The 16514-nt window shown below is 40.6% G+C and overlaps 1 protein-coding gene across 1 annotated transcript in view; it reads left to right on the top strand.

The window, feature by feature from the left end:
* Positions 1 to 16514, top strand: part of ADGRD1 (adhesion G protein-coupled receptor D1) — a 140505-nt gene that overhangs the window by 107970 nt on the left and 16021 nt on the right. Inside the window, exon 21 of the mRNA XM_027652149.1 lies at positions 6673 to 6764. Within this exon, the coding sequence (XP_027507950.1) occupies positions 6673 to 6764 (92 nt within the window). The remainder of the gene's footprint in view (positions 1 to 6672; positions 6765 to 16514) is intronic.

The raw sequence follows: 16514 nt of genomic DNA, 5'->3' as shown, positions 1-16514 counted from the left end.
TTTTTGCATTGTACACGGTTGTGTATTAGTTTATGCATATTCTCACACCATTAATTTTGCTATTGCAAGACAAAGATAGGACCTAAAATACTGGAGCAGCCCTGCTGGTGTCATTAATAATTGTGTAGGACCAAGTAATCTTGGGAGTTTCAACAATTCTCAGAAAGAACCCCAAAGAAAACAAAGAACCCCCAAAAGAACAAACTCTGTGGTTTGTGTTCCATATACACCAGTAAAAGCTGAAAGCCTGATTCCATCCCACTGGTGTTTGAAGCTTTTGTGAGTGTCCCCAGTGAAGATGGTCACCAGCAGAGTTTGCAGGAGTGGGTTAGAACAGCAACAAGAGCTGTCGCCGCTTGGGTGGGCTCTGGGGACGGTAAAAAGCTGCCTCCACATCTGTCTCCTTCCAGCCCGAAGGAATTTGTTCTGTTCCTCTGATCTTTGGTGTCAGGTAGGGCAGAGTGTCTGGCTGATCAAGGCAGGGCTGTTAAGGTGAGGTTGCAGGGTTCAGGTGGCTGCCACAAACACCTCTGCCAGCTCTAATGAGCAGCATCCTTTCAGGGGAGGGGGTAGGTTCGGGGCTCTGATGCTGCACCACGAATGCTCTGCAGCAGTTTAATTTTGCTCACACAGCCAACTACAGTGAGCTGTAGCTTAACCACTGTGACTACTTAAGGAGTCAGGGGTGTTTGCAGGGACTAAGTGGGTAATTAGCACCTCTTCACCACTATTTCTAATACTTTTATTGATCAGGTCATCTGCAATTTTTGATAGAGGTTATAATGTCGGAGCAAAAGTATGAAGATGGAACAGACTCACTGATTAGTGAAATCAGGTTGGCTTTAAAGCTCTACTTAGGTTTAATAGGTATGGACCTTTAAAAAAAAAAAGAAACATAAAGAAACATCCCAGATTTCATCTCACATAAACCCCCCCCAGAAATCCTACTCACAAGCCAAAGGAAGGAAGGACAAACAAATAAACAAACAAAAAATAAATATAACTAGTGTCTGCCATTGTATATCTCTGTAACTATTTGGCAAGCAGGAGATGGTTCCTTGGCTGACCTCTACCATCACAGGGGATTTTATGCTGTGGGTGACCATCCTAACATTTGCCTGGAAGACAGTGAAATCAGCATCTCTTCCAGGCAGCCCAGCCCAGCACCTTCCACCCACGATACAGCCTCTGAAAAACTAGGTTATATAAACATATATTAAAAAAAAATGCAAATGCTTGCCATATTGATGTGACAGAAATTGTCTCATGTTAGCATTTTAATCAAATTATTAATGGCAACACCTGAAAGTCCCTAAACAGTAAGGGCAGAATTTCTTTTACCTCAGTGAGAGCATATACATGTAAATAAGAAATGTTGATCACTAGGTTAGAGCTGGCTAAACAGCTGTGGGTTTTGTTCCAACAGACTTTAATTCCTTGTTGACTTGTCCTGTGAACCTTCTGTATGTGAGTTTATATTCGGAGATATGTAGATATTGATGATTGGAGAGCAATTAAAATAATCTAATATTCATATGTCTCCTGCCCACATCAGCACTTGCTTTTTGGTCATTGTTCAGCATCAAAGGAGGAAATGAGGTGCAGCCAATAACACCAAATCTTTCCAAGCTGCTGTCCAAAGACGGTGTTAACCAAAACACACCAGCTCACCTGAGCAGCACAGCCTTCAACAATCTGCATGCAGAGGTGCTTGCCAGTGAAAGTAAGAATTTAGCTGTCTGGCTCTAACTTATGATATATAACATTTGTGCAGCTCTAATTATATTCTTGTAGGGATACAAATATTTTCAGAAAGAGAAAGAGTGAGCTCACAAGGTTGATTCACGTAGAGCAATTTGTTAAATAGTCTAAACCCAGGTCTGCCCAAAATAGCAGCAAGCTGGCTGACAAATTACCCTCTCTGGGCATTGAATATTCCAGCTGAAAAATGTGTTAGTGCCTATAGGGAAATAACAAGGCTAAACAGTATTTTGTGTGCGTGCGTGCCTGTGCTCTTTAAATAACAAATGAGCCACCAGTTGCATGAACTGATGTTTAACTCCAAAAATACTCCTCAAAAAGCAGGTTTTGACTGGTTCCATCCACAGTCTCGCTCTGCCAAGAAAAAGGATTATGCTGTGAGGAAAACAGGGGGACTGCTCTTTTTAAGTCCCACTCCCTAGAGACAAGGCAGACACAGTTCACTTTTGTCCTGCCACAGCCTCACAGGCAACTCAGACATCATGGAGCCTTAACACAGAGTGATGTGTAGGGAGTGTGACTGGGAAAAAACACTCACACATACTTTTTGAGGCAGTAATTCACAGAACCTCCCAACCCTACATGGATTCCCATACCCAACGTGCTCTTTCCTTGGGGTTTAGTCGAGGGATGTGATGAAGGAAATAGTTCCTTCTGTATGTAGGTTTTTTGGCTTCTACCTACATCTTAAAGATCACTCTCCCCCACCCTCCAAACCACAACACACGAGCCTCTGTATCATCATCTTCTTCAGGCAGCTTCACAAAAAAATTCTTGCAATTAGTTTGCAAACCAAACTAAGCTCAGCCAAAATTGGCCTGGGACATGTGGAAAAAAAAATCCACTTGAGAAAGCACCTGAATTTTTGATACAAAACATTAGAACTTCTGGCAGAAGGCTTTGCTTGTTATCAACCATCTGCTGCCTTGGTGTGTTTCCATAGACATGGTAGAATTAAGGAAATTCTGTGGAAAGCATCTGTGTTCCTGGAGCAGTGGGTGAGCTGCAGACTGAACAATCCACTGCAGGGGGAGACACTGGGCTGTAGTGACAAGTCCTTTCTGTTGATTTCCCTGTAAGTAGTAATTTTCCTGGTGTTTTTTTTACAAGTCATTCGGAAAAACAGCATTTTTATGGAGCTAAATGAATTTCATTGGCATATTGCTGAGAGTTCTGCGCTGTGGGGACATCAGCTTTGTGACAACTGTCTTCAGATGGGATCCTGTGGAACTCGGGTCCTGGGCTGAGATTGCCATCACTGTCTTCAGCTGGTACTTGCCCATGAATACTCAATATATAAAATAGTATTATCTCCCCTATACCTGATCATAAAAGATATAGTAAGTTCCTTATAGTATTTATTCCCACCTTTATTTACCAGTGCAGAATTAGGATAATTTCCTTGTGATGGACAGTGTCTCACTCTGCAGTCAGACTGTGAGTCCAACTCACATGGATTGAAAAGTGATAACTTGTGTCCCTTATTAAGCATCACTTATCATGGGAAAAGGTGGCAGAACTGAACCCATAGCGTTTAAAGGCCCTGAGACAGTAGGATTCCTCAGTCTGATTGAAATCAAGTACCTATTTAAATGCTGTGGTGGATTAGACCACATCTGCCATGCTTCTCATTTTTTCTTATTAGCACTCAGCTATGAACACTTTTATTCCTCTAAGATTAAATTCCTTCATTATGTTAAAATTAAAGTTCTTCTTACTTAACCAACAGGAAAGCATGCAAGATTTTTTTTGAACAAGGGCACAGATTCAGTATTATGGATTAATATTAGGAAAGTGTAGAAGTTGGGCTCCTTTATCTGTTTTCTTCTGTATTTCCTTTCCAACCTCAAAGCTTTGCTCTGATATTCAGCTCTAACTGGTGTGATACTACATGCATTAACCCAAATTAATTTGCAAAATAACTCAGTTTAGTCTATTCCATCTGCAGTTGCTCTGGGATAGCTAAAAGTAGCATCAGGCTTTCCAAAATCACTCTCCCAAATTTTAACGTCCATCTAACTCAATCGACTGGCTGTGTTTGGAAATGCTGATTGCCCAGGAATGGTTTCTGATGTGCCCCAGCAGTGGGCTGCAGTGTTGGTGTGTGACCAGTGATGTCATGGTAAGGATCAAACTCACTCACACCATCAGAGAGGAAGTTAAACCTCAACTGGAAGAGTCACTTAAACTCCCTGTACTATTGCCCGAAACTGAAGTGGAGCCCAAAATAGTTTGTGGTTTCAGAGGAAAGCTGGTCAATGGATTTAATTAAGGCAATATGTTGAGTTGCTTTTTTTTTTTCAGTTCCTCTGTACTGCCAAGCCTTTTCTTGGCTAGCATGGAGCACACCACATCAGAGGGTTTTACACATGGGATTTCTGCCCTGTATTTAAGAAGAAACAAAAATCTCATGTGACTTGGAGGAAATCGAGGTGAAATCCCTGCAAAGCCACCAAAGAGAGGGAAAAGAATTTGTCTCACTGCATCTGGTCTGGCAAAACTTTGACGAGAAAAGATTTTGAAAGAGGTTCTTTTTGCTCATTTAAGTCTCTCCCTGATCTGACAGTTTTTGGTCATATGAAGTTGCCACTAGAGCGAGCCAGAGCTCCCTGATGTCATCGGGACCTTTCCATGGGCTCCGGTGGGCTTTGGATCAAGGCTCCAGTAATGGGAACTGGCAGCTCCTGCTGACTCTGCAGGGAGTTGTGAGTGCCTGGGGTTGGACAAGATGCCTTGAAAGGAGTCCTGTGAATTAGTGAACAAGCACTAATGTTAGTAGTTATATTTTTTTTAAAGTAGAGTGTGGCCAGTACCTGGAAGCAAAACCATTCTAAATTCCAGTCTAATTTTAAGGCAAAATAACTGCCACTGTCAGGTTATCTGGCCTTTCAAGAAAGGAAGAGGTAGGAGCTGTATACAGTGGCCTCATCTAAATATTTATTCTCATAGTTTGAACATTCTAATATAGGTTAAAGAATAACGAGTGTTTCATCAACTAAACATTCTCCTGTTCAAATCATTGGCAAAGTATTTATGTCAGATGCCAAAAAAAATCACTGGAAGAACAACTCAGTGGCTGTATTTTGGTTCCCATTGTAAGGGCAGTGGAAACAACTCCATGCTTTACTTACTAAAGCATTAACAAAGGCAGGCATTTGTAGCTAATCTGTTTATTTAGGCTGGATGAGATTACTTTAATTTCTCAAAATACCTAAGCAAAAATTTTTAAGTGGTTCAGGAAATTTAAATATAGAATTTCAGGACTTGAGTACCTTTTTCTACATCAGCAGTGAGATCACAATATTCCCTTCTCATCTTTTAAACATATTACCAGTGCACCCTGGAAAAGGTATAGTCACACTGACTGCACCAGAGGAGAAGCTCAAGGCCTTTTAAATCCACTTTACACCATCCAAATTACCTAGGAAATTAATTTTATATTTAATTTCTTTTATATGAAAAAATTAAAAATCAGTTACAAATACTGAAGAACTTGTGTGTTAGAAATCCATCTAATTTGTCTAATTTGTCTTGTGCTGTTTTCATGACCAGATCTAAAGGTTCAGGTCCAGTTTGACTGAGAGTGTGCAAGATTCCAAGTAGAGCAGATAAATGGGTTTCTCAAAAATACTCATTACCACCTCAAGGGACTTATAAAAGTTATTTACAAAACATGATTTGGTGGGAATAGGGGAAATGATCCCAAGACCACTGAATTTCACCTCTTATTCCTCTCTGTAAAGCTGATTGAACAACAAGTACTCTTGTTATTGAAGAGCTGTTGGTTCCACAGGGTATTCTTTGGACAGACTCAAAAGCCGTGGCAGATATGAATTACCACAGCTATGCTCTGACTTTACAGCAGGTGATGATCTGCCCTTAGAAATCTAAAATTAAAAGAGTGGTCAGAAGATTTGAAAAATACCAAGAAAGTCATTAGCATCAAACTTAAACATTTATAATTCACGCTCTCATCCTCAGAATTAGAATTTTTGTGTCAAAATAGAGAACGATTATTGACTTTTAACTTGAGGAACAGCACTTTTTTGAAGTCTTCTCTTTCTTTTTGTTTTGTAGTTGAGGATAGTTTTGCTCTTAACTTGATGCTTTGTAGCCGATGTATAAATTGGGGCAGGAAGGGGGAAATACTCTTTCACCTTCACATTCTTGACTCTTCTTTATTCTTTAAACCCAAGGTCTTTGCACAGCAAGACAGTCTTTGCCACATTTCCTTTAAGTGATTTCCTTCTTCCTTCACCTGCGACTCCAGCACAAACTTTCTTTTGTTGGACATTTTCAGTGTTAGTCTTTTCAAGATTTCCTACTTTTCTGTTGGGAATTCTTTTCATTTTATTGATGTTTCTGCTGGACCCGACATCAAAGACAGCAGGGCCTTTGAAGACCAGAGTTCAGGCTTAACATATCTTTCTCATCGCTGTTTTAAAATAGTCTTGGGCTTCAATTGCGAGCAGACTTTGGCAAGAAAAGGGAGTTGTACACCCTGGAGTCTGTGCACAGGCAGGCACAAAACCAGAGGGAATGAAGACACGTGCCCTGGCTGATGAAATTCTTGTCTGGTTTGTCAGCTGGTAGAAGGCTGTTAAGGTATTGATTTGTACAGCAGGGATCCCAAGCATTTCTTTGGCCGTGAAGCAATGTATCAATCCCAAATTTTCCCAAGGACTGCTGGAGGAAAGAGAACACAAGCAAGAACTACCCACTGTGGGGAGAAAGAAATCACTGACAAGGGGCAAAGTATAACAGTCCAACACTGAAAACATTTTTTGCTAAATAAATACCAAGTTTCTGTTTTCTGCTGTATTTTTACAATCCCCTCCTCGGGCAGCCTGCACCTCTGACACGGTCAGAACTTGCTTTCCTTACCAAGTCTTGTTCCTTCATCTTCTTCAGGTCAATATTGGCATTCTCATTGCTGTCACAAGAGTCATCTCCAGAATCAGTGCAGACAACTATAAGGTCCATGGAGATGCTAATGCCTTCAAGTAAGTTTTTCTCATTCAAATTATATTGTAACAATCTCACTCTAGCAATGTTAAATCGTGGACTTTCTCCCAGAACATTGACATAATTCCTCTTCACTAAAAAACAAATAATGTGAAAGGTAGCCTATCATTCTCTTGAATGCAGCCAGTTAACCTATATTTTATTAAAGCTAAATGCTGCACAGGATGAAACCTGAGGCTCAGCAGGAGCTAAATTGTTTTCTTGCTTATTACAGTCTCCAGCATTTGCTGATTCATGATTTTCCCTTTTATTAATAGAGACTTTCCTCTTCCTGCTGTATTCAAAGCTAAATCCCACACAGCATCATTAATCTGTGCTGGGCTATTGGAACTATTCTGCTCCTTCAGAGGATGGACCTTGTTTCTAAGCCCAGTTCAGCATAACATTTAGGCATATGCTTATCTTTAAGACTCTCTTGATACTGCAAAGCACAGAGACTCATGCTGGATTTAAATGTGTGCTTAAATCCAAGCAGGTCTTTATATCACAGTGCCTTGAGCCTCTGGGGATGGTGGCCTCTGAGAGTGAATCATCTTTAAAATAGCACCAGCAAGTCTGGAGGGGAAATGTGAGGCAGGCACAAAGCTACTGCTGAATACACAAGGACAAATTCTGATCTCTAAAATATATAAGATTACATATGGCTAGCTAAGAAGATAATTTAATATACTGAGGTTAAATTAAGATGCTGAATATTCCATTTTCTATCTCCTAAAGATGCTTTGGTCCAAATATAGAAAGGACACTGTATATAACTAAAGGAATAGAGAACTTACATAGAAGAAAAATGTGATGATGGTTTGTGTTTAATGTTTCTGAGACACAGGCTATTGTACAATAGGGATTTGGTGCCACTGTTCTGAAATGGTATCATAAAGAATAATTTTTATGCTTGGATTACTTAATGTAATTTTGAAAGTGTCATTAAGTTTTAAATATTGGTGACAGTTACCTAATCAAAGTTAGTTTAGTTATTGTACACTTATCCAACAGGAAGAGAAAAACAGTAAATAATCTACATGAAAATCTATAAGATAATTACATTGTAGTGAAAAGAAAAAAGAAACATCAAGATGACTGTTTCAGGTTTGGCTGAGTCCCTGTGACCTTCAGAAGTACAAAGGAAACACAGAACCTTAGGAAGCAAATAAGTCTATATTGTCAATGCCAATTTCTCTGCATTATTAGAGGTATGAAGACAAAGACACAACTCTATAAATAGAGGAGAAGCTACACAGATTGCTCCATGTACTTAGATATTTTACTTGTATTACAAGGAATAGATTCAATACACAGTGTACTCTGCAGACTAATATATATTAATTTTTTCAAAGAAAACTATGTGTGTGCACATGAGTAAATCCATGGATGAATGAGGAGTATATACTCACTTCAATGAGGAGTATGTGTCCTTAGTTCAAATATTATCAGCAGCAGATTTGGGATGGTGTAGCTCTGTACTGAAAATGTGACTTCTCCAGACACTCTGGCTCAGAGATTCTCTCTGTGTCAAGAAGTTTTTACACTACACTTTTAGGATTTGAACTGACAAAAGTGATGGTGGGGGTCAAAAATGATAATCAATGGGACAATACATCTGGAAACACTAAATCGTTAAATTATTAAGGGGAAATCTGCTCTGATAGAACATCTTTCCTCACAGAACTCAATTAAGTCAATAAAGTATAATAGAAGGAAAACAGAACATATGGAATAGCTCTTCTTCTGTAGATATCATTACAGAAATGGGTCTTCAAAAGAAGTTTTAAATGAGGAGGGCATAAATATCTGTTCAAATCAGATCCTGGAGAGTATTTATACTCTGATTGACACAGCAGTGAGGCATGATGAATTAGAGTTTCATGTACAGGGGATGTCATGGAGAAAGTAACTGCTCTGTTGGAAAAAAAGATAATTATAAGGCCTTTGTAACACCGAGTTTCATTCTCTTGTCATCAGTATTCCTTATACAGGTGAAGAGGTTTATATGTGTAATGTGAAATCATTCTGCCCATGTTATCATTTCCCAAAAAAAAGAAGGGAACAAAACAAAAGAAGGTTCTGCTCTGACAGCAGAATGACAAGGGAAGGGTTTTTCGTAGTGGAAAAAAACCCCGTGGCTCAGAGCACTGGAGGATGCAGGGTGTTGATTGCAGGTTGTTAACGCCTGAGAGTGGATAAGCACAGCAAAACGTAGCAGTGACAGAACACAGAGAAATCAGACAAACATAATAAGCTTTGTAGTTTCTGTCAGGTTGCTGCCAGCGAGGACTGCGAGGTAGTTTTTGAATCAGCAAGTTCAGTTGGCTTAGGGAGGAATCACCGAAGCTGCAAAACGCTTTGTGTAATGTGAGCCTTAAATAAAGGGCCTGCCGGGCATCCCTGTGAGTGCTGCAGTTCATTGACATGAGCCACGGGCAGAGCTGCAGTGTGTTAGGAGGAGTTTATCAGCCCCTTCTCACAAACACAGAGCTGAATCCAAATGGCACGACGTGACTTTGGTGAGACAGGAAAGCACTTTGTCACCATGTCGCAGTTGTTCGCGGCATTTGAGTGGGACATGAGGCAGAAGTGGTTCCTCCAGGGCTGTGTTTGTGGTCTCAGAGACAGAAAATGAGAAATGCAGTGCCAGGAGCTGTGGAAGGGAAACCTGCTCAATCCAATAAACTCGTGAGAGGAAAAAGGGGGGATTTCAGTGCTGTCTTTTCAGGCTGGAATGAAATTTAAGTGGAAAGCGCAGAGAGAAACAGTAAGTTGTTATCTGCAACAGTTTGAATGACAGCAGTTAAACAGCAGGGTTAGACATTTAGGAGTGATAATGAACTGGAAGGCCTGGCAAACTGGCTGAGGAACCCCCAAAGTGCCTGTGGCAGGAGCATCAGGGAGGTGCCAGTGCCACCTTGCCTTTTCTTGGTGACTCAGGCCAACACATCTGCCCAGAAGCACCTGACTGAGAAGCCTCACACTTGCAGATGTTGCTCCCCTCAAACCTGAGCAGCTGTTGTAGTCTGAAAGTCCCAGCCCAGAGGTTTTACGGAACAGGCTCCTCATCAGGCTCACCTCTTGCCAGGCTCTACTGCCAAAGGAAAGGTTTAATCACGCTGACAAAGACTGGCAGCCTGGATGGGAGAGGACCTCATCTGGCTTCATCTCCCCTAAGCTCCAGAGCTCAGTATGGCTGGCACCACCTCCACTGGGACTCCTGATCTGTGGAGAAATGACTGCTGATACCATGAAGTTCAGCTTGTCTGTTTGGTGTTCGTCTCACTGGCCTTAAAAGTTCTGATTTCTCCCCAAGGGCTGAGGGAAGCCCAGACTGACTGGTTTGTACTCCCTAAGCACCTCTGCAGGTCTCAAGCCAGGAGTGATAACTCAAACCTCCAAGTCCATCATCAGCCCATAACTGAGCAGAGATTACCTCAGGAAATTGTCAGAGCAAAGATGCACTTTGAGTCATCATGATATCAGTTAGAATGGGTATTTATTGCTAGAGAAGTGCTGGGCCTGGAGCATATTTAGTTTCCTGAAAGATTAAGTTACTTGGCAACGCGAGTGGATATTACCAACAAGGCTTGTTTCTCTTGGCAACAGACAGCAATAAACTGATGTAATTATTTAGAGTAATTGTTCCTGATTTTCCATATGGCAACAGGTCCTCTCAAGTGCTGACTCAAATGTGACTGCAGAATATGCATCAGGGTGAGCCAGTGCTCCACTCTGAAGGCAGCATCTGTCAAACTTCGTGTTTAAAAGCCAAAATGGAAAAGGAAGTTATGAACAAAATTCCATTTTCTTTTTTTTTTGCCATAAAACTAATTTATTATTCGTCCTCTCCATTCACATTTCTCACAGAATGAAGTGCAGTACATTACTGGCTGGTTGACCCCTTCAAGTTCAGATGTTGCTTGTCACAGTGGAGGCATCAAAAGCATCTTGCTGAACATTTTGTTTTAGTTCCAGACCTACTCGTGTGGTCATTTGTTTGTTTAATGTAAATAATAATAGTGCCCCCAAAACAAAGTATAGGATAAACTGAAGGACCAGCATAGAAAAGCAAGTTTTTATGATACATAAACTGCAAAATACCCAGTAATTTATGGCAAAATGAATATAATTAATCAGTATATGATCAGAGACATTATTAATGCATAATAGACTCCTGTGACAGTCTGAACAGTAAGTATTTGGTTGTTGTAGGAATTTTTGTATGTGTGTAAAAATAGCCACTTTTTAGTTCTTTAATTCTGCAAGAGCAGTTTACTGGTAAGAGCTGAGCAAAGAATTATCAGCTCCTATTTATTACTTGAATTTACTTAAGAACATACTTTTTGGTTTGTTTTTGAAGCATGTCGAACACATATATAGAACATGAACTTTTCACTTAGTTGTGATTGATTGTGCTTGAACCTTTTATTAGAAGATTAGCTATTGACTCTCAGCAAAGTAATTTCGAGCAGTAATTCAAATGTGTCTTTATAAGAACATCTAGGGAACAGATTTTCTGCCAAAAGGCTAATTTGAATGTTTTAGTTCATAGGATGGTGAATCGAATACCTTGAAACATTTAAATGCATACATACAGCATTTGTTTGAATTATCCCTTCTTTTTTTAGAGAAATAACTAATCATATGTTTGAGTTTAAGCACATGAGTAGCCTCTGTAAGCTTAATGCAATTAAAGCAGCTTAGTTTAATGGAATTGCTCATGTGCTTGAAAAGGCACATGATTACATTTCTGAGTTATGGACCATTTGAACTCTTTTTCTTACTTATTTCTGCTGCATCCAAAGACTTAACTCTAACAGTACATTCATTATCTCTTATTAGGACCTAAATAGTTTTTTTTTCTTGCTGCTCTGCCCCCTCAAAGTCTCACTGCTGTATTTGTTTGCAAAGGTATTTCTCTGTTACAGTGAGAAAACAATACCTAATGTGACAGTGTGCTAGAAATATGCACATTTTGTTCCCCTTGGAGAGAACCCTTCCCTGATTATACCTATCACAGGTAATTATTTGACCATCTGAGTTGCCTGGCTCCTGGGTTACAAGGGTTAAAATATAACAAATTCTCAAATATCTTAGTTTTGCACTAAGACTAATATTAATCATAACAGAGGAAGAAATACAAAGCACATTTCTGTTGCAGGAAGTAGTTTTAGTCTACTCAGCCATACCCCTGTGATTTCCCAGCCAGTTCACTTCTGCATTGTGTTGTCCAGAAGAGACAGTTTAATTAACTTTTCTTGAATAAACTGTCAAGTCCAACTTTTATTGCGCACTTTCTCACTGCTTGCTCTGAAATGGTCCAACGAGTTGGAAAAATCTCTGTCTTTTTTGTGAAGTGTACACTTCAGCACCCGGTGAACCAGAAGTGATAGCTATCATAATCACCCATGGAGAAAGCAATTACGGCAAAATTAGAGATATTTCTTAGCCTTTTACCCCGTTCTTTCTTTCGTTTTGCTTATTTTCTTCATCCCTCAAAGCTCCACTCAGTAAAACAGTAGAACAGTTCTCCGCTGGAAAAATACTTCTTCTGTTTAGTTAAATTAAGGACTGAAAATTGGAACAAATGGCAGGAGCTTCAATGCATGGGAGGAAAACAGAACTTCAAGGAAAGCTCAGCAGGCGAGTAAGCCATGGAAGCTGCTGTGTTCTGCATGTTTCCACATATCACAACTCCCTTTGCACAAAACTGAAAATGGAACGTGTTGGTTTGATGCAAATCCATTCCTTACTTTGGTTATTTGGGAAAATAAAAAAAAACAAAAAAGCTATAAAGAAAGCACAAGTCCTCTGAGGAGAGGCTGAGGGAGCTGGGGCTGTTCAGCCTGGAGAAGAGGAGGCTCAGGGGAGACCTCCTCACTCTCTACAACTCCCTGAAGGGAGGGTGTAGCCAGGTGGGGGTTGGTCTCTTTTCCCAGGCAACTCTCAGCAAGACAAGAGGATGTGGTCTTAAGCTGTTCCAGGGGAGGCTTAGGTTGGATATTAGGAAGAATTTCTTTCCAGAGAGGGTGATCAGCCATTGGAATGGGCTGCCCAGGGAAGTGGTGGATTCTCTGTCCCTGGAGGTTTTTAAGATGTGGCATCAGCGACATGGGAACCACAGCGGGGTTGGATCAAGGGTTGGACTTGATGATCTCGGAGGTCCCTTCCAACCCAACTGATTCTATGATTCTATGATTCTATGATTCCGTGATTCCATGATTCTATGAAAGTATTTCCCTTTGCCAGGTGCAAATCCCAGAGGGTTGTCCCCCTCCAGCTCGTGGTGCTGCAGACACCTGCACGGTTTAACCGTGTAATTGGCCGTTCCAAAGCACTTTGCAAAGCCATCTATTACCTCCCCTCAGCACACCCGCCGCGCTGTGGCAAATTGCTCATCCGTTTAATCACTGATCCGTTCCCTGCCACAACTCTGCATCGATATTTTACTTTGTTTGTAAACACACCAGTCACCTCCTGCCTCGGATACCGGAGCTGGCAGTTGGTGCTGATCTCTTTGGTGCTTCGACATCAGCCCTCTTTTCCTGCAGGATATTGTGTGTTTGTTGTGTTTTGCTCCTGCGATACCACCCCTGTTTCGTGTCATTTGGTGTCCAACGACTCCTCGTTCTAAGGATTATTCCCAGCTGATCATTTTCACAGAATGTGCTTGTCAATCACGGCTCTTGCTTGAAGCTCAGGAGAGCTCTCCTGCTGAAGGAGATACTGTAATCTCCCTCCACAACTAAATTCTGCCCCTTTGTGATTCCATTAGAGAATTCCCCCCCCCCTTTTTTTTTTTTCCTCCTTCTACAAGGAGTGAGGAGCAAGTTACAATCTGCAAACTCTTCTGAAAGTCTGCAGGGAATCAAAAATCTGTAGCACTAGAAAATCCTTTCTGTGCCTTTCTGGGTGGCAGATGCTTGCAGGGCAACCCCGAGAGGCACGAAGTACCTGCATTTGTGTGCTCTGCTGGAAAAGAAAAGAACTTTTTCCCTTTGCTGAAGGAGAGCCATCCTTTAGGCAGAGCAGTGTGACAAGCCAAATCTGCTTCCAGATATTCCTTTTCTTGACAATTCCTCCCTGTGTGTGAGGAATCGTGTTCATTGAACACGGCTTCAAACAGCATGAGGGATGTACATCACAGACACTGTTGGAAGGGGGGGAGTTGACTGACAATAAAGGAAATAATTAAAATGAAAGTATTAAGCGGTGACAATTAGTGAGCTGAAGTGCTACTACCAATGATAATGTTTTCAACCTAATTAAATTTTTGGCTCATTGAATATGACAAATACAAATGCAATTTGGGTATCTCCTTATTAGACTCAGAGTTTTAGACTGGAAATAACATGGGTTTGAATGTTACCAATGAGGGCATTAATGAGGAAGTGCTAATCTTTTAGAGATCATAATGACAGTAATGGTAGTGGTTTCTTTACCACAGATGCTGAGAGTCTCAGCACTGGAGAAAGGCTCCAGGCCATGTTGTGATTGTTCAGGCGCATTTCAGGCACATTTTGGGAGGAGTATTAAAAGATTAAAAGTATGTAAAGCATAGCTGTAGAGAGGAGGCTACTCTGCAAAACCAGAGAAACAGGGACAAATAGTAACAGGCTTAAACTGATGGAAAAAATCAAATATCTTTAAGCTTCCTGTAATGGGAGGGGACTTGCAAAGTAATGGAGCTGATCACCTGGAGAGCTGCTGAGCTGCTGCCTTTGAAGAGCTCTCAGAAGTGGTTGTGCAGCTGCCTATCAGGGCTAATTCTGGTGCCAGGAGCAACAACAGACCCCTTCTCATGGCTGAGCTGGACAAGACAACACTGTGAGCCTTTACACAGCTTATTTTTGCCTTGGTTGTCTCCTTCTGAGCCAAAATCATCCTTTGTGGGAATAGTTTTCTGTCTGTCATTACTCCTTAAGCAGGATTTGCTGCTCCAGGGCCTGTTGATTTTGGCTCCAAAGCAAACAAGCAGCTCTGATACTCATGTGCCTGTTTCTTTCTGTGTTAGGAAGGGTAGTAAGAAAAAACACATAGGTACAAAGTATGTTTGGAAAACTTGATAGTTAAGAGGTGCTGGATTTGCTGAGTATAAAGATATAATAATTTTTATTAAAGATGCTTAGGCATGTTTATTTTCACATCTGAATGTCAGGATGGACTAAGGTTTATTAAAATTTGGTTATTAAATCCCTGTGATGGAACTTTGCTGTGAAAGCAACAGAATCAGTGATGGGAGTGAAGGGTGTGAGAGAAGGGGCCATACCAAGCCACCCTTCAGCTGTTTATCATCTTGTCTAGATGGGAATGTCTAGAAGGCTCTGTTGTAATTATTGATCTGTGGTTGAACCAATTCCTTGATTCCAACCTATCAGTCCCTGCTGGATTCCAAGAGCAGTCGCTGCAGGTGTAATCTGTTCCCTGCAGGAGCTGAGGGAACACTGCATTCAGATGGGGCCTTCTTAAGGCAAATCAGGATTTATACAGCATTTAATGAGGAAAAAACTCTCTGCTGGCCCCATGCCTAAGGTTGGATCACTCCTGATGAGTCTTTTGCTGCATACAAGGTGCCAGCTAGAGAGGAGTTGGGTCAAGGGCGTTGTTAACTGTGTGATATTGAGACATTTGAGAAAGAGCAGGTGTGGTGTCACCCCAGTGTCCTCTTCCCTGCTACCAGAGCTGTCTAAGGAATAGTTTGTCTTCTTTATCTTAGAATTATAACAGCAGAAACTTTGAGGTTTCGAAAATCTATAGCTTTGAAGTTCACATTAATTTGTTTTTTCTAAATAATGTCCTGGTTGTATTTAGTTTCCAGTCTTTTAATATCTGATTTGAAGCCTTGAAAATGCCTGGAGTGGTAGGAGGATGGTGCTCTGAGTAATGGCTTCATGCCTGGTACCAGAGTAACAATTAAATGCTGATCCTCCATCATAAAATGGTGCAATTCCCTGTGAACAGCAATAACTTCAAGATCTTGCTAGAACTGCTTCATTTACATCCTTGGTCCAATTTATAATCCTGGAATTCTGTGTCAGCTTTATGCAGAATAATAAGAACCAATATTATAGTTATGGCACTGCAGAAGGTAAATGCTGGTTTAAGCATACACCTTGTGCAGAGCCCTGGGCAACTCGTAAATCACTGCCCAGGCTGGCAAAGCTCTTAGCTTACTGTGGTTTATATATTTTTCCAATAATGGTCTCTCAAAATAAAATTAAATAAATGAAAAATACAGGTAATTACGATAATGAAAAAGTCCTATCTTAGAATCAAAATTAAAACTTTCAGGTACTCTCTCCAGGTCAGTAATAGAATGCCATTAATGATAGATATGCTACAGGTGTTTTGGAAATAGAAATGGGACATTATGCTCAATTCTTTCCAGTTGAAAAAGATGTGAGGCAGAAACATATTTTAGTGAAAGAAACTGAATAAAAAGCACTTTTCTTTTGGAGCAATACTAGAAATAATGAAAAAGTTGAGTGAGATGATAACTGAAAGCTCAAGAACATGGGGAATAGTGAGATTTTGAAAGTGAGTTGCTTTAACCACCTCAGGAAGGGCCATGTTCTTTAACTCTGCATGGTTTCTTATCCCAAATAAGTCTCCTGTAGCTTCTCCAGTTGCCCTCCCAAGTTAGCTGCCTTTAAATAATGCCATTTAATAATGATATTAAAAACTAGGGAATATATGAATACAGTAGCAGAACAAAGTAGTCCTCATGTGAGTAGAGGTAGTAA

Source organism: Corapipo altera, unplaced genomic scaffold (assembly GCF_003945725.1).
Source record: "Corapipo altera isolate COAL_440 unplaced genomic scaffold, ASM394572v1 67, whole genome shotgun sequence".
In the NCBI taxonomy this organism is placed as follows: Eukaryota; Metazoa; Chordata; class Aves; order Passeriformes; family Pipridae; genus Corapipo; species Corapipo altera.
Note: the sequence above shows the minus strand (reverse complement) of the source record. Positions and strands in the feature narration are given on the sequence as shown.